The sequence below is a fragment of the Malania oleifera genome, chromosome 4 (assembly GCF_029873635.1).
Source record: "Malania oleifera isolate guangnan ecotype guangnan chromosome 4, ASM2987363v1, whole genome shotgun sequence".
Classification (NCBI taxonomy): domain Eukaryota; kingdom Viridiplantae; phylum Streptophyta; class Magnoliopsida; order Santalales; family Ximeniaceae; genus Malania; species Malania oleifera.
In genome coordinates, this window is record NC_080420.1 from 23,706,780 (window position 1) to 23,726,201 (window position 19,422).

The following is a 19,422-nucleotide window of genomic DNA, read 5'->3' on the forward strand; positions in this document are numbered from 1 at the left end:
TAGGTAAAATTGTATTCAATGGAAATTAGGCTTGCCTCTTGGGCAGCAATTGTACCTCTCCTTTCTCTCTCCTTTTGTATTGGATTATGAATGTCAACAAATGGTTACTTTTGATTCACCATTAACTAGAACTAAATAAAAAGTTAAGATGAAACACTCCATTAACCACTCGATCCATCTTTTATTAAAAACCTATATTCTATGAAATATCCCTTTGTTATTTTTTGCCATAAAAAAGGGAGCAGATAGTTGTGTTCTTGCATGATTAAAGTTGGAATACAATACTAAGTTTTGAAATATTTTAATTTGTGAAATTATTTGGTAAAATACAATATTACATATTGATCTTTTTCAAGAGATAATTTGTAAAATTTGATGGTCCTTGATGGAGTTTTATAGAAAGATAGTTGAAGAAGAAAGCTGTTTAGTGATAATAAGGAGTTAAAAAATGAATATAAAAGCTATAATTTTTTTCTAAATTTTTTGAAATGAAATTTAATTTACTAAATCACTTATACACTCATAATTTTGAAATATTTTAATTAGAAATAACTTATATATTAAGGAACATTCTAGGAAGGACGAATGAATTAAAAAATAATTACAAACTTAAAACTATTTTTGATTAATAGTAGTAGAGATAAGTTGGGGTGCAAATGAGTCGAGTCGAGTCGAGTTTCGTCATGCTTAGACTCATTCATTAGATTTTTTTTTTTCCTTAGCTCGAACTTTGATATGCTTGTTCAAGTTCGTTGATTACGTAAATGAACGAAATGAACAAGTTGATCATAGAAAAATTGGTTCATTTGGAATCTATGGCTGAAAGAAGTGGAAGGTTCCAAAGGGCTAAGGTTAAAAAAAAAAAAAAAAAAGAAGAAAAAAAATGAAAAAAAGCTCTTATGAATAGTTCTCACTAAGCAAGCTTACTGGACTTTTATATTATTCTTGTCACTTAATTCATGTTATGCAGTTTGAATTAAGCAAGCCTACACCAAGACTATTCGTATTTTTAAATCCACTATAATTTTGTTAAATGAGTGTATAAGTAATCATAATCTAAGTTTATTAACTGAGTTTGATCCGACCTGTAATCAAATTGTTCACAAATTAAAATGAGTCAAACTTATTGACGTTGAAACTTGACTTATTTATTAAATAAATCTTATAAATAAATTTAAAAATTATTCCGAGATTAAATGAGGAATGGTGTAATTTCCTGAGAAACGCATCAAGGCAACACCAAAGGAGAGGATAAACACGATGGCGTCCCCGTCAGACACAAACATTTAGCCCCCTCTCTCTTTTTCGTTTTAATTTTTGTTTGAAAAAAAGTCGCTCATAAATACGTGACAAGCACCGCACCCCCATAAAAAGGGCTATCTTAGAGTCGCGTTCGCGGCGATGCCTCAGAATCGCGTGGAAGATAAATAGTTCACACACAAATTGGGTTTCCTGGGGTCGGGGTTTGTTCTTACTTGCGCTTTAGGCTTCTTCCCCTACTCTGCTTTCACTTTTTCTCTCTAGTGTCTAAGGTATCGTCGCGCGGATCGGGGAAGATTATCCTTGCAGTCGCAGGAAAATCCAGGCTGTACGGCGAAGAGGATGAAGATTTTCGTGAAGACACTGAAGGGTACTCACTTCGATCTCGAAGTGGAACCGCAAGACAGGGTTCGATTCTTCCCTCGCCTCTTCATTTCTGTTCTCGGATGATCACAATTGTTTGATTGTCGTCTTGACTTTTGCTCTCCCGTGTCGCCGTTTGCTCCAAATTGATAAAAAGATTTGGGTTTGGTTATTTGTGTATAATTTGATGTTAATGTTTGGCGCTACTCATTGAAGTTTAGGTTTCACAACTTGTGTGTGTTCTTCTTTTGCTATGCAGTGGAATTATTGCGGAAAATGGTGAATCTTGCCTTGGTTTGGGCTTAATTTCTTTTCTTTTTCTGTATTTTTTTTTTTTTTTTTGTGTTAAGGCGGTTGGTTTTCGCACTTTATAAAGGAATACATCGACACAGCTTCTTGAATTGGTTAGCCATGTGAACTTCCAGACTTGGATATTACACTTGATTTTATTGTTGACGCCTTGTGCATGTGGGCAGTTGATTTCTCATCATTGTATCCATGCGCTATGGACATCCTTTTATTTTTGAGTCACCATGTTGTAGTTGTAGATACATTAACTGATAAACATAATGACTGCATCATCGGATAAGAAGGTAGCACTAGGGGTTATTTTCTCCTCTGTTTTTTTAGCCTACACTTGATTGCCTGTTAATCCCTCAATGGGCCAGTCTCTTAATTTTTAACCAGCGTAGTGAGCTTAACTTAATTGACTGCTCCTTTTGATACCTTCTGAATGCCCCTAAATCATCTCAATTGCTCTTATTTGTTTGGAAACTAGCTTACAAAGTCAGATAGTGAGCACTTACTTTGCCTATCTGAAAAGTAACTATCAGTTAGGCTTTTTTATTATCTTAAAATATTGAAGGTAATTGAATGCTTGTATCTATATTAGTGAACTTCGTTTTTAAAATCAAACTTACTTGTATAATCTAGTTACTTATTTCCCCATAGAATGCACTCAGCTTTGTAACGTAATGATATATAATTCCCCATTTGTGGCCAATGCTGTGACCCTTAAAAACTATGTGAACATTGATTAATTTCCTATTTTATGGCTTAAAATACTCCTATGTTGCTATTTCTTTGCACTTAATTTTTCTGCAGAGACCTTTTGAAATTTATTAAATTCCCCACTGGGATCAACTGTTCATTTGCTGCTACTTCTTATTGAATCTCTTCCTTATATACTCTTATTGTGGGATTTAACTTGGTCATTTCGTTCTCAAGGCCATAGGGCATCGCATTGTTTAACTGTGTTCCTTATATAATCTACAATTCTAATTATTTCAAAAGCACTTTTTTCCTATTTCTCATGACCATGGATGTTGCAGTCAAAATAGTAATATTCCATATTTTCCTGTTTCTCATGATCCTACTATGATTCTAGTATTCTACCGATCCCACCAATCCTACTGATCCTACTAGATTGTGCCAATTTGTGATCCTATGTAGGATTAAGATTGTTTTAGTAAAGTAGGCATTGTTTTAGTAAAGTAGGCCATCTAGATTGCGATTTTAACAACCATGCTATTTATAGTGATTATGCATTTTTTTAGATAATAAAACAAGTGTATTAAAAAGAAACATAATTACGATGAGATGAATAAGAAATCCTCCAAGAAAAATGCTAAAGAAGAAAAGGAAAAAAACTAACAAATTACATCAAATTTGCCTTCCAATCCCTTTGAATATTGGAAAGCAAAAGACCTCCAAAAACCCCAAAAGAAAGAAGCAAGAAAAATAACTTTCTCCAATAGCAATCTTGGAGAATTCTTGATCTCTAAAAACTCTAGCATTTCTTTCTAGCTAAAGTGACCACAAGATTGTAAAAACAATAAAGCCCCAAAGTATCTGGCTCTTTCTCTCTACTTCTTCCAAAAACCCCAAAACTTCATCTTCAAAAAATCTAGAATTGTAGATCAAACCACACAAACCTCACGAGAGTACGGAAAAAAATTGTTCCACTTATATCTTTATTAAGAATTAAAGTCCAGAAGAAGGCCCATATTTTAAAAGGGATCCTTTCTTTCCAAATAGCTTTGTGTAAGAGGAAAGGGCAAGGATTTGTGGATTTTATGAGATGGGAAAAGAAAGACTGAAGAGAGAGACCATGAAGCGTCCCTTATCTAAAGCGTTGTATCCCCTTGTGAATTTGGCATGAAAGAATCCAATACACCCAACAAAAGAGTTAGCTCACTGCTCACCAACCTCTCTTCCATTAAGACTTTTAAAGAAATGAAAATCCCAAGAAAGAGAGAGACCCCCTTAAAAGGATAAAACTTTGAAATTGATGCATTGTGAACAGTGGAAAGTCTAAATAAATGTTGTACCAACAACACTGGCAAGGACTCACTGACGTATTTTCCTCCTAGAATTGAATTTTATCTCCATTACCTGCCTTAAAATGAGCGAGAGTAAAGAAAAGGCTAGCAACCTATTAAACAAACTTCAAAGGACATGCATGAGTGGCATTACCACTCTCTTTGGTACCCCTTCCATTCTCATGTATTCCGTATTTGCTCTTTATTACCCTATGCAATAGGGAATTAGATTCTAAGGGAAACCGCCATAACCATTTCCCTGTTAAGAATATGTTCTTAGAAACCACATTACCAAGCCTCAAACCCCTTTTTGACTTATGCCTCTTAACATTCTAACCAACTAAATGATCCTTTTTATTCTCACCAGTACCAGACCATAGGAGCTTTGTTATAATCTTCTCCAACTCTCCAGTCACCCTATAGAGGGAATTTCGGAAAAGGATAGAAAAGAAATAGTAATATTAGCTAAGGAGGCATTATGGAGGGTGATTTTAGCTCCTAGTGAAAGACAAGCCCTCTTCAGCCCCTCTAATCTTTTGTCCACTCTCTCAATCACCAGGTCCTAAAAAGTGTTTGAGAAAAGGTTGCCCTGTAAAGGAAGACCAAGATAAGACAAAAGCCAAGCGAAAGACTCACAACCTGCTAAAGATATAAATATCTTAAGCTCCCTATTACACAAATTAATACTTGCTGTACTGCTTATAGAAAGATTAATCTTCAGCCCCGAGATTTTCTCGAAGACTCTAAGTGAAGATGAGACATCTCCACCCCCTCCCCTCTTATAGACAAGCCATAATAATCCCTAGGTCCTAGGCTCAAAATCATCCTACTAGAACATCTACAACCAGAGTAAACAAAAAGGGGACAATGGGTCTCCTTGCCTTAACCCTCTTGATACACCAAATCAATCCCTGGACTTCCCATTAACAATCATCGACATATTAGTAGAGCTGAGACACCCACATATCCACTTGCACCAAAGATTCTCGACTCCTTTTTTTTCTGAATAAATTTCTATGAAAAACTCCAATTGACCATGTCATATGCTTTTACAAAATCCAATTAAAAATAAATTCCTTTTTGCCTCCCCTCCTTGCATCCCCTACCACCTCTTTTGCTACAAAAACTGCATCTAAGATTGTTGTTTGTCTCTTCACAAAAGCAGATTACTAAAGCAGATTGGGTCAAGGCCGCCGTATGCCCCAACAACTCTTCCACCCCCCTTGAACGAACCTTAGAAAACACTTTATAAACACCAACAACCAAATTAATAGGCTAAAATCCTTCACCCTCTTGTACCTATCCTTTTTCGGGATGTGAGTAATGAAAGTAGAGTTGATACTCTTACACATGACTCCTCCCCTTTGAGACCCCTAAGAAAACTCCATAATATCTTGTTTCAACACTTCCTGACTATCCTAAAAGAAAGTCATTGTAAAGCTGTCTAGACCTAGTGCTTTGTGTCTATCCATATTAAACACTTCCTTTCTAACTTCCTCCAAATCAAAAGGCCTCTCTAACCACTTTAGTTCCCTTATCCCCAATTGGACTCCACTCCAATCTTACCCATCTTCCATTAGTATATTCTTTCACTCATCAGTATATAAACCTTTTGAAAAAACAAATCAGTGGTCCCATCCCCAATTTGTTATTACTTGTCACCACCTTCCTCGACTCTACCTCTAACTTGTTAATAAGAATTCTCCTCCTCCTCCTCCTCCCGTTGGCCACCCTATGCAAAATCCTAGAATTACAGTTTCCTTCTCTTACTTAACTTACCCTCACTTTTGATGCCAACTCCTTTATTCCCTCAATAAAAGCACCTCAAGATCATTATGAAGGAAAACTCCTTTCTTTTTATCTTCCTCCTCCAGAAGGCCATACCCTTCCAATCTATCCAAACTACTTAAAATATTGTTTTTTCTCTCCTTGTTATCCTCAAACACTTCTTTGTTCCAACTCTTAAGCTTACATTTGATAGAACTCAATTTCCCCATAAGTTTAAAACACTCCCACCCTTGAACAAAATACTTTTTCCACCAAGTTCTTATGGTATGATGAAAAGAAGGGTGAGAAAGTCGCATGTTCTCAAATCTAGCAAACATCGATCCCAATTGAATAGGATTGAAGCCCAAAGAGGAATGGGTAATGATTAGGGGTAGGGCTAACCAACACCTCTTGCACAATATTTGAAACAAATCTTCCCAAGAATTAGTTAAAAAAAAAAAAGGAATTACCAATGCGAGTGACACTTATTTGTCCCTACTAGCCATCCAGGTGAAACTACCATTATTCAAAAGGACATTCCTCGAACCAATATCCCTAATGGAGGAGTCAAAAGATCTCATACTACTTGTCACCCTTGATCCCCCAAACTTCTCCCTAGAAGTTTTGATAACATTGAAGTCACCCCCTACCATCCACTAGGGATAACAAAGGCCTATATAGGCTAGCCTACTCTTTTAAAAAACCACTCTTCGGGGAGTGTAGTGTAGGGCTGTAAATAGAAATAAACCACTGATCCCAGCCCCCTAAATCTCAAGTAGCACAAAGAAAGAGAAGGAGCATAATAAAAAATCCTTACAAGACACAATCCCAAGTCACAATTTGACGCCCTAAAGCCCCTAAGGAGGGTAGAGATGATCTAAAACAGTCCTAGAAACAAAAGAATCCACCTCACCTAATTTAGACTCCTATAAAAACACGATATTAGGATTCACTCTATTCACCAAGTTTCTAACATCTCTTCTCTTTTCTAACCCGCCTAGACCTCTAATGTGCTAGGAGAAAATCTTCATTTGGTTACACTATCAACCCCAATCATCTACCCCCTGTCTATTAAGGTTGCTAATCTAACTTTTTCTCAACTTATTTATCTGCTTTCCTCTCCTATTCTCTTCTTCTTGAGCCTAACCAATTCCCTAGAGGGAGCTATCAAGGGAAAACCCAAATCAACAAGAAATTCTTCGGCCCTCTGGTTTTCTCTCTCATCCCCCAACAGGTCAACGATATTTTGGTTTCTCCCAAATTCTAACTCCTCATCGCACTTCAATAAACCAAGAGTTAATATGGGAAGATACAAAGTTATAATGGTTACTTGTAAAAGTTGCAATGTTCTCCAAGCTTGCTCCTAGATTGTTGCTTTCCAAATGCTTATTCGATGGATTGGCGATTAGAAGAGAGAACTAGATGGTTTGGATTTTTTGAGAGAGTTAGAATCTTTAGTAGCTATGGAGAGGCTGATTCCTCTTGAGTTCCTAGCAACATCCGAAACTTGAATTCCCGAACCCTGACCAAGACAAAGATCTACTAATGATGGAGACCTTGAGCTTAAGCCTGTGTCAATTTCTCCATCCTTTAAAAGATTCTACCTTCAGCCTTGTCCCTTCTTCATTTTCTCTTCTCAATTCATCATTTTTAGTCATTGGCTTCAAGATCAAATAAGGATATCGACTCTTCCCAATCTTCCATAAAATCAGACAAACTCGTCCTTCAATTCCATGAGTCCACAGCCTCTTTTCCCTTTTTCTTGTCATGAAAACTTTCCTCCCATTTTCATCTTCACCTGTTCTATGCTTTTGCCAGCCTATCCAAAAATTTTGACCGCTATCTGTTCTTTTAGACAGTCGGAGTCTCTTCCATCTCCCTGTCAGGCACCTTATTTGCTGCATTTCTGAATCTCCCTCTACCCTCTTGTTCCCCTGTGTCTTCTTCACCAAAATGTAATTTTTCCAACCAAACTGTAGATCTGCTTTCCTTATCATTCTTTCAGGCCCAAATGAAACATTCATGTGAAGAAGAGGGCTTCTGCCCACTGAAATGTACAAATGCCTGATTACCTCCCAACCCAATGAAGGCGTAGTCTGTGAATTTCTGTTTGGGCCTCAAAAGAGCCCATACCCTCTAACCCTGTTTTCAACACTTGGCAGTAGGTTTCTTTGCCTTTATTGGGCCTAGAATTTGCTGGTTTAGGCTGACTGAAGTTATTCACTCTGAAGTTATCCTTTTGGTCCATTTAAAATCAGTGTCTTCTTCTCTTCTAAATATACGAGGATTGCCCGGGAAAAATCTTCCCCTGTAATTACGCAGATTACGTTGAGGAAATCCGTAATTCTAGCGGTGAAATCTATCATTACTCTCCCTATTCAAGGTACGGTCGAACTTTCCTAGAATAGGTTCATTCCTTCCTTCCCTTTGTTTCCTTTCTTGGATTCCCTTGCTGGAGTTCTTCATCATCTGTCCTTTGCTGGAAACATTCTGACATCTTGCTTCTCCTAACCCCATGGTAGTCTGGTTACTCTCGCTGAGATGCTGTTTAATATTCCCAGCTATTAGTCTTAAGTTTGAAGATCCACAACCCATGCAACACATAATTGGGTACAACTTTTCTGTAACCTGTTTCTGCTCCCTTTCCTTCTGAATTCCTTTCACAATTCCATAGAAACTCATCCATCCCCCTGCCTCCTTCCCTTCTGGAATACATATCATCTGTATTGTGCCTTTGTATGGGATCTTCTCTAGGGGAATGAATTTGCCGAAGTTGTTGGCTCTCAATCTAAGGATAAGGAAATGGTTTTGTGCCCTAAGGGTCTTCACCCATGGATTCTAAGTTTTGGTGAAGATAAAACAATGTAAATGTGCAGTAAGCCATGTTCTTTCTTCCGTGGAACGAAAAAAATGTTAAAATCATTTTGCTTTATTTTCTGTAATTTTGAAAAAATCGCCATTGCCCGAAAAAAGGAAGAAAACTTATTGTCTAAAGTACAACTGAGCTCCCTTGTTCTACCACCAATCCAAACCTATTAAGCTTACCATCTTTGCTGGAGTAGCAAAACTGTTTGTCGACTTGACGGCAAAGTAATTTCACCAGAGAATCGTAGATAAATCATTTGTCAACTTGATGACAGAGTGATGCCAATAACTTTACTGGAGGAGCAGAGATAGGACGGCAGAAACATGTATCAACTCGACGGCGAATAACTTCGCCAGAGGAGCAAAGGGGAATGTCTGTTAACTCAACAGAAAAGTATCTTTAGTAATTAATCTTAGATATAGCATGTTACCATTTTGATTGTATTTACTGTTATATGCCTACTTGTATTAGTTTGGACTACAAAGTTAGAAATGGATTTTAGAATAAAATTTTGAAGGTTTTTCTGCTCTCTCTCGCCCCTTCTCCTAGGCAGAAGCGTACATGCGAAAGCACACCTACCCACCAACCAACCCATGCTTGCGGCTATAAGCTTTGTTTCTGTGTTTAAAATTCTAAGATGTTCATAACTAGGCCTTGAAAGTTAGGACTATATAGTGAAAAATGAGTTTTAGAATAAAATTTGGAAGGATTTTGTGCTCTCTCTTGCCCCTTCTCTTAGAAACAGACACACAAAAGCACACCTACCCAACAATTAACCCATGCTACATAAACACCCAGCTCACGTCCTGTATGAAGTTGGACTCTGTAGATGAACTCCTAGCTTGACAGAAAAATTTTGAATCATTTTGTCCTTTTCTCGCCCCTTCTCTTAGACAGAAGAATACACAGTAAAGCACACTTACCCACCATCCAACCCTTGCTGCATGTAACACCCTGCTTAACTTCCATGTGAAGTTTTGGACTCCATAGATGAATTCTGAGCTTGCCAGGATAAGAAGAAAAATTAGGAAATAGACCAATAATAATAATAAAAAAAAAGCGAAAGCCTTCCAGCTTGATGTGAGTTAGAAGGAATACTGCATAGTGCTAGCAGCAGAAGATCAACATGAAGAAAAGAACGCCTCTCTTTCCCTCTCCCATAACAAGGAAGGAAATCATCTTTGATAATCCTAACATTTTCTTCCCTGCACGGAATAAGAGCAAATGATGCACAATCCCTCAAAATCACTCACTCCTTCCTTCGCCAAGAATCCCAATGCTTCAAAAGAAGAAACTTCTTATGGAATCCAGCTAAACCCAGCTTTGCTAAAAAATGCTAAAAAGTGAATTGAAAGCCACCAACACAAGAGGGCAATGTAGAAATGGATTGAGCGATCATCATTGTTTTGCATACATAATAACAGGTATCATGGTATAAATTCTTATTGGGCCTCCTAATCTGCAAACACTCACTATTGTTTATCATATTGAGATCGAAGCTCCATTTAAAAGCCTTATTTTTAAAGAAACCTTAGCCATCTAGGAAAATCTCTCCAAAGGAAAGGAATGATCAGTCCAAGGACAAGCTTTTTCTCTTTCTTTCTCTCTTACCTATGCTGTGAGCCCAAGACCCTACTTTTGTCATGTTTATTTTTATTCTCCTTTTTATTTGGTGTGTGGGGGTCTGGGGAATTTTAAGGTGGTGAGCTTTTCTGATATTTAGCGCGATTGGGGTTGTGTTGGGAGTGTTAGATTCGTGATGGTTTTTCTCTTGTTTTTCTGTTTTCAGGTTGTTTATTTGTGTTTTGTATCTGGATTTTCCAGACCACGTTAAGGAGATGTCTTACTCTCTGGCCTTCATATTCTTATTCTATTAATGAAATTCTTCTTTCACTATCGAAAAAAAATTTTTATTCTCATTTTTCTTCTTTTTCACTTCCTTCTCTAATAATATTTGAGCATATGAAGAGAATTTTTATTTATTTATTTATTTTTTGGTGTGGATGTTTGAAATCCCAAGTGATGGTAATTTGGTAATTGGAATAACCTAGATGAGCATTTAATATTAAATTTATAAAGTCAATAAACTGCCACCTACCATGTTACAATTCAATTTATTTTTGGGTGTATACCTGTTTTATATTTTTTTGCATGGTTCTTAGGTCCATTAGCTGTCTCATACGTTGGAAATGTTGGTTATTCAGGTTGCTGATGTGAAAAAAAAAATAGAAATGGTTCAAGGATCTGATATTTATCCTGCATCACAACAAATGCTCATCCATCAAGGGAAAATTCTAAAAGATGGCCTAACATTGGAAGAGAATAAAGTTACTGAAAATAGTTTTGTCGTCATCATGTTGACAAAGGTAAAATCTTCTTGTCTTTGGTTGTATTGAAGTTTGTTTGTTTGTGTTTTTTTTTTCCAACTGTATTTAAAAATTTTCTTGTCTTTTGCAGAATTGAACTAATTGAAGCGTTTTTTTTTTTTTTTTCCTCTTTTTTCCTACTGCATTTCTTCTTAAAACCACAAAATTGATATCTTATTTTATAGATACTTGTTCATATGTCCTTTTGTTGACATGATCTTTCGTACTTTAAGATTCATTTTGTTTGGGTGCTTGCACATTTGTGACTGTTAGCTTCTTGTGTTCCCAGCTCATGGTCTTACATCTTTTGTTTTGTTTTGTTTTTGTTTTAATGTATTGTGAAAATTACATGTTTGTTACAAAAGTTGTTGAACAATGATGGCGTTCTATTCAGCCTGTTATTTTAAATTTATTTTAACAGTAGCCCTGTGTATTCCAGGAATACTTTTGACATAATAAAAACTAGGCAAAACAAAATTTGGGCAATTATTTATCAAATAATCTGGCATGCCCATAAGGATAAGGAAGTTATATATCCTAGCATACCCCAGATTCTGAAGAGAGTGATCTGTATAATTGACAAGATGAGGAAGCAGTGTGATGTGAGATAATTGAAAGGAGAGGGACATAAAATGAAAGGCAAGGACGCATTTGCATATCACATGTCCATCACTGTAGTGCTGATTATCAATGACCTTGGTGCTGGATAATGGCTTTAGAGGTTTAGTTTTGTAAAACACATATATTTACTACTATAAAATTTTCATGATGCTCAACTGTTTATTATGCATTGTGTGTCTGAAATGCCTATTACTGTGACGTGGCTTTCATTGTTGTGTATAAGACATTAAAGTGCTAACTGAATGGGTAAATGTGCTATATGTCTTGGTAAGTTAAATAGCAGGATATCAATGTCAAATATTATGAGAAATTAAGATATTTTTGAATTTGGAAAAGAAGCAACGAGATAAACTTTATGGAATTACAAATGCAAAATAAGAAATTTTGGTTTGGGATGCTTATTGAGGTCAAGATTGAGTATTTAAGGGAGAAATTTGATCTCCTAATCATTTGTGTCTTTGAAGTTCTTAAGAGGCAAAGATTGACCTCTAAACAATTTTTTAATATTCTTAATGATTTTGGATGTTGTTGAGTGCAAATTTGAGAATTTATGAATTTGCTCTCTCGTACTTTTGAAAACAAGAAATTTAATGAAATAATTTGCAAGAATTTTGAATTATCACCTTAATTTTATTAAGTTTTGATTCTAAATCTCACATGAAGGGTCACAATTGGATATTGATATGATTTTATTGCTTCGTATTCTTTATCTATCAACCAAATGCATGGAGAACTTTTTCCCTTTGTGTTGCATATTGTGGGCCAGAAATAGCTTTCTTATTTATGAGGTACTTGATGATGTGCGGAGGAGGAGGTAAGGAGGGTGTTATTTTCTAGTTGGATTCTAAGAAAGCCTATGACATGGTAAATTGGGGTTTCCTTGATAAGGTGATGCGAAAGAAGGGTTTTGGAACTATGTGGCTAAATTGGATAAGACGGTGTCTTACATCTGCTAATATGTCATTGATTGTTAATGGTCAACTTTGGAATTTGTTTAGGGTTTTTCAGGATTTAAGATATGGATATCCATTGTCTCCTTTTTGTTTACTTAGAGGGTAGATGGTTTGAGTAGGATGGTTCTTTGTGCTCTAGATCTTGGGGTTGATTAGGGGTCTTTTGTTTGAGAGGGAGGAGGTAATGGTATCTCATCAGAGACTATTTTCTTCCTAGAGAATGAAATTCAGCAAGGTTCTTCTTTTGTCTATTATTTTGAAAAGATTTCGAAGTTGAAGATAAATTTGTCCAAGATTGGTTTGGTGGGTTAATTTGTGTGGTAGGGAGCTAGAGGGTTGGTTTTAGGGCTTTAGCTGGATGCAACTCCTTGGCTTAACTTTTTTTCGTATCTTGGTCTTCCTTTTGGGGGTAAACCTTTGTGGGCTCCCTTTTGGGATCTTGTGATTGAGAGAGTAGGGAGGAGATTGGAAGGTTTGGATAGGGCTTATCTTTTGTTGAGGGGCAGAATCACTCGCATTAGCACTTCCCTTTCCAATATTCCCATTTATTTTTATCCCTTTTTAGAACCCTTGCTAGAGTGGTTGGGACCTTGGAGAAAATTATTAGCTATCTCTTGTGGTATAGTTTCAGGTATGATGAGAGGGATCACCTTGTTAGTTGGGAGGTGGTTAGGAGACTTAAATCTGAGGTATGACTGGGGCTTAGCAATGTGATTTCTGAAAACATCTCATTAAATGCAAATGGTTCTGGAGTTTCCTTCTAGAGTCTAACTTCTTATGGCATCAGGTTATTGAGAGCAAGTATGGAATTCATTGGAATGAGTGCGATACTAATGGAGCAGCATCGTTACCTGTGTGAGCCCCTAGAAGTTTATTTCCTAGGTAGCTCGTCTTTTCTTTTCTCTTACTTGTCTTGAAGGGGTAATGGTAATAGAATTCGGTTCCTGGAGGATAGTTGGCAGGGTGAGACATTTTTGGAGCTGTTGCTGCTGCATTTGTTTTGTCTATCTACTTATCATAATGCACCAATTTCAGCTTTCTTCTCTTTTTTAGAGGGGCTTTCTTTCTTGGAGTTTCCATCTTGAGTCCCAATGAAAGAGAGGCTGATGAGCTTACTTCTTTCTTGGATGTGCTGTGTTGTTGTTGGATCCCCCCCTCTCTCTCTCTCTCTCCCTCTCTTTCTTGGAGGATCCAAGGCTTTGGAGGGATTCTTTTGGCTCTTTCTTTACTAGGTCGTTTTTTTTTTGTTTTTCTTAAATCATCTTATATAATCTTCAAATCCTAGCCCTTAGAATAAAGATGTTTGGAAAACAAAGTTCTTTTCAAAATCTGGACTTCCATCTGGGCCCTTGTTCTCAACAGGATTATTACAAATGACTTGCTATAATAAGAAGACTTATAAAGTTCTCAGTCCAGATGTCTATTTGCTGCTGTGTGAGGCTAACAAGACTAACATATTAATCTTTTTCTTCATGGCTGTGTGGTGAGGTATCCTTGAAACACTTTGTTTTCTTGTTATAGCGAGGATTGGTGGCCCCACTGAATGTGTTTTACTTTTTATTGGTAAATTTTTGGGCTTTTAGGAAGAATAGGGCTTTTGGAATTATTCTGGATTCTTTGTCTCAAGAGGAAGACAAGAATTTTCAAAGATCAGAACAATTCTCCTAATTTTGTTTGGAAGAAAGTTTTTTTTTTTGTGCTCCTTTTTTATCACATTAGTTTCGGATTTTTTTGGGGGTGTCATTGTCTGATCTTCAAAAGGGATTGGAAGGCAGCGCTATTGTAATTTTGTTTAGGAGTTAGGACTGAACAAACCCTGGACACACCCTGTTATTCAGAAAGAAATAGGCCTCCAAATAGGGTCAAGTGGACCCATCCTGTGGTTGGCTTCCTAGGGCCTCGTCTACACCAATTTCAAAAATATCGCTATCGCTTTTTAAGTAATTGAATTGTGATGAGAAGTGTGAAAAGTTATAACAGTGAAGTGTAAAAAAAAATGAAGATGCATAAGAAAAGAGTGCATGTACAATTTATTGACTTCAGTTATATAATTATCCCCTCATGATGTTCTTTTTACCTTAGTCTCTTTCATCACATGTTAAGTTTGACTTATTATATTAAGCCTGACTTTGCTTTACTTTTAGTATGTGGCCCTGGGTGGATTTGAATTGCTAATACAAATTTGAGTTTCTGAATTGGGATTGAGGATTTGTTTGGGCTGTGAGTTGTCTCAATTTGATTTTTCTTTTCAATGCATGCATCATCATCCTTGTGAATCTTCACAAAAATTCTTTTATATTTCCCATGTAAAAAGTGTTTTTTTTTGATAAACAGAAATTTATTAGAAGAGATATGAATGTATGACAAAAGAAAAAAGTGGACAAGAAAGGAAATCAGGAGCATAAGAAATCCTCGGTTTACACCAATAGCAAAAAAATTACATTAGTAGATCATCATAATCTGAAAGCCAAGTCAATGAAACAAAGCCAAACAGTGGTTGCAGGTCTCCCGGAGGAACATGACGAAAACAACCATTTGCTGACACCCAGAAAGACACAAGATAAACCACTGTACTCCAAACCAAATTACTAGCTGTGGCCACCCGTGTGAAAATTCTGGCATTTTTCTCTCCAACCAAACACACCAAATAGAAGCCACAATAGTGCAGCACCACAAGGCTTTCCTATTCTTCCCTTTTCCAAACATCTAAATTTGATAGAGCAAAAGGCCTTCAAAGTGGAGGGACAAGTCTAGTCTTCACCAAATATACCAAATAATTTATTCTAGACAGCCCAAGTAAGGGGCAATGAAGAAACAAGTGTGAGCAAGTCTCCCCACTACTCAAACAAAGGACACATACATCCATTGATAGGGCTTATTAGGCCTTCTCGTCTAAAGCGCATCTTGAGTATTAGTTTTATCAAGTACCGCAGTCCAAATAAAAGCTTTATTTTTGAGGGAGCTTTAGCATTCCAAATCAAAGAGTGCAAACCAAAAGGATCCTCATTATAGTTGCAATCAAATAAGAGGAAAAAAGATTTACAATAGAAACCTTTAGAAGGATCTAAAATCCAAACCCTTCTATGTTTCCCCAAATGGACGTGAAAAAATCAAGCAAACTGGTTAAAAGGGCCAGCTCATCAATCTCTTTATCGTTGAGGTTTTTCCCGAATGGAAATTCGAAGAACGGATATCCTCTTGTAGAAGAAAAAAATTAGAAATGGGTATCATGAAGAATAGAGACTCGATTAAGATGGGGAAAGGCAAAAGCCAATGGCATCTCCCCAATCCAAAGGTCCTCCTTGAAACAAATTTGCTCCCCATTACCCACCATGTACTAGATTTTAGGAAAGAAATAATCATAAATCTGAGATATGAACTTCCAAGGACTCACATGAGTAATATTAACCCCAACTTTAGCATCCGAACCATTTTTTAGAAGACCAAATTTACTGAGAATTACCTTATGCCAAAGAGAATTAGATTCTAAAGGAAATTGCCTTAACCATTTCCCCACCAAAGAAATGTTTTTGGACACCAAATTACCAAGACCTATACCTCTGTTCATTTAAGACCTACTCACAGTCTCCCAACCTACAAGGTGATCCCTTTGACTCTCTCCCCCACTCAACCACAAGAAATCCCTCACTAATTTCTCAAGCCTGTACGCCACTATCACCAGAATTCTTAAAAAAAAAAGAGAGATAATACAACTAAATGGAAGATAGACACGCATGAATAAGAGTAAGCCAACCCTCTAAGGTGAAGAACACCCCTTTCCACCCATCCAATCTCCTAGCCACTCTCAAAAACAAGATCCTAGAAAGAATCAACATTAGGATTACCACCTAAGAGAACACCTAATAGATAATCGGCCAATTCAAAACCGCACAACTCATATACCTAACAAAAGGGTCAAACATTGAAGCCAAGGCCCACCAGACCACTCTTGGAGAAGTTAATCTTCAAACTAGTAGATTTCTAAAAAATCTAAAGGACAGTTAGCAAATTAGAAAAGCAACCTGACAGATGCTGAGAAACACTTCGTGGAAGAATTTTCTTCATTTTCTTCGAATAATACACAAAACTTTAGCTATATACATCAACCCTAGCAGCAGAAAAGGAAAATTAACTAGGTTATATTAGATCCCATGATTTATGGTATATTCGAACAGAATAGGAAACTAACCAAATCAGCCTAATTCTAGGAATACAGGCTGTTACAAAATTTCCTAAAATAGCTAACTATACACGTATAGAATACAAGTCATTAAAGACGTTTTCCTACGCTCCCCCTTAAGCTGGCAAGTAGGTATTTTCCATTCCCAGCTTGGATACAATACTCTGAAACATTGAACTACTTAACCTATTGGTAACTACATAAGCAAGTTGGCCATGTCTAGACACATAAGGTGTACAAATCAATCCGCTCTCCAACTTTTCTTTGATGAAGTGTCTATCAATTTCAATGTGCTTTGTCCAATCATGCTGTACTGGATTTTGAGCTATGCTGATTGTGCCTTATTATCACAATAGAGTCTCATTGGACCATCCCACTTAATCTTCATGTCTTCTAAGATAATCTTCAACCAAAGTAGTTCACATACACCTTGAGCCATTGCTCGGAATTCTGCCTATGCACTGGACCAAGCCACCACATTTTGTTTCTTACTCCTCCACGTCACAAGATTTCCGCCAAGAAAAGTGCAATATCTAGAGGTCGACCTTCTGTCAACAATTGACCCAGCATAATCGGCATCTCGTGAATGCCTTAAGAACGAACCTTTCGTTCCTTTATAGACAGAATACCTTTTCCTGGTGTCCCTTTGAGGTATCGTAACACTCGGTGAGCTGCCTGCAGATGGACTTTGTTCGGGCTATGCATAAATTGACTAATCACACACTGCATAATATATATCCGATCGTGTCTGATACAGATAAACGAGTCTTCCTACCAGGCATTAGTACATTTCTCTATCTATTAGCAGCATCCTCCTTTGCCTTTCCATGTCTTAAGGTTAGGATATATTGGACTACTTGCTGGTTTGCACACCATCTCGCCGGTTTCTTTTAGGAGATCCCTAACATACTTCTGCTGAGATATAAAAATGTCTTGTCTAGAGTGAGCCACCTCGATCCCAAGAAAATATTTCAGCCTCCCTAACGCCTTGATCTCAAACTCCTTAGCCAAACACTGACTCAAAATCTGTCGCTCCTTATCATCATCCCCCGTCATTATTATATCATTGACATATACCAAGAGCGATGTGACTCCCTTCGAAGGTCAGTGTTTAATGAACAATGTATGATCCTCTTGGCTTTGTCTATATCCCATGGCCATCATAACTCTTGCAAACCTTCCAAACCATGCCCGTGGCGATTGTTTAAGACCATACAAGGCTTTCTTTAGCTTGCACACAGTATGAGCAGCCAAATTATTCCCATAACCTGGTAGGACTTCCATATAAATTTCTTCCTCTAGCTCTCCATGCAAAAATGCATTCTTGACATCAAACTGCTGCAAGTCCCAACCATAATTAGCCTGCTAGAGACAACAAGATTGTAACAGTGTTCATCTTCGCAACTGGAGCAAAGTCTCTGGGTTAGTTCTATAGCTGAGAGCACTAATTCTTTTCGAAAATTGAAGATGTCGGACATTATTTTGAAGTAGTTTCAAATTAAGCATCAGGGAGTTTGCGACAGGCCTGGGAAAATTATTTCATGGGTTAAACCTCCAGCAGGGTGGATAAAAATTTAATTGTGATGGGAGCTATAGGGGCAATCCGGGTACTTCAGGAGGTTGAGGAATTATTCGGGATTGCCATGACATGACAAAAGCGATTTTTTCAAGCTACTTTGGCAATGGTACGAACATTAGTGCCGAATTAAAAACAATAATGGAAAGAATTCGTTTGTGCAAACGACTTCATTATTTTAATGTCATTATTGAAAGTGACTCGCGAATTGTTGTTGATTGGCTTCGGAAAGGTAGATGTACCTTGTGGTATCTTTGGGATTTTTGGGAGGAACTCGTGGCGAAACTAGAAGGAGTGAACTTCATGGTGATCCATCAATATAGGGACGACAATAGTGCGGTTGATTTTCTCGCTAAAGAAGAAATGGGAAATAATGTCATCTATGGAGAACATCATCTTTTACCACGTTCTCTGAAAGGTATACTCAGGATGGATATGTTGGGTCTTATTTCCTTTCGTCGTTAGTTCAACTCTCGAGTTTTGTTTGGTGGATTCAGAGTTGTTTAAAGTGTTTTTGATTTTATCTAGGCCTGTTTAGACTTGTTTCTTAGTTAGCATTGTTTGGATTTGTTGTCTTGGTTTGGTTGGTTGTTGGTGTTGTATTTTGGGAGGGTTTTAATTTCATTATCTGTAATCTCCCAATTGCTTGTCTTGTAACCCCGGTTTTCCTCCGCCAAAAGTGAGGGCATATCAATAAAGTTTTTCAATTTTGTGGGAAAAAAAAAAAACTAGAGTAAAGTCTCTAGGTAGTCACTTCCATAGGTTTGAGTATAACCCTTGGCTAGTAACCTTGCCTTGTATCTCTCTAATGATCCATCTATTCTATACTTCATAGTGTAAACCCATTTACTCCCCACGGGTTTCTTTCCTGCTGGAAATTTCACCAAATCCTAGGTTTGTTTCTTTTTTTTTTCCAATGCCTCTATCTCCACATTCATAGCTTGTTTCCATTTCTCATTGGATAAAGCCTCGAATAGGATGGTAGGGATGGCATTGGTTTAAGCTAACAAGGAAGGATCTATGGGATGGTGAAAATTTTTTGAAAGACAAGAAATGTGAGAGAGGATATAAAGGTTGTTTTGTGCACTCTCTAGTTCCTTTTCTAATAGCAATGGGAAGATCCTGGTCATTAACGTGAGCTTCGGTTGC

The 19,422-nt window shown here is 37.1% G+C and overlaps 1 protein-coding gene across 2 annotated transcripts in view; it reads left to right on the forward strand.

Moving 5' to 3' along the window:
- The first annotated feature begins 1,227 nt into the window (after positions 1 to 1,227).
- Positions 1,228 to 19,422, forward strand: part of LOC131154600 (ubiquitin receptor RAD23c-like) — a 56,404-nt gene continuing 38,209 nt past the window's right edge. For both annotated transcript variants that reach the window (XM_058107517.1, XM_058107518.1), the window contains exons 1-2: positions 1,228 to 1,668; positions 10,782 to 10,943. In XM_058107517.1, coding sequence (XP_057963500.1) covers positions 1,603 to 1,668; positions 10,782 to 10,943 — 228 coding nt within the window. In that variant the 5' untranslated portion in view covers positions 1,228 to 1,602. The remainder of the gene's footprint in view (positions 1,669 to 10,781; positions 10,944 to 19,422) is intronic.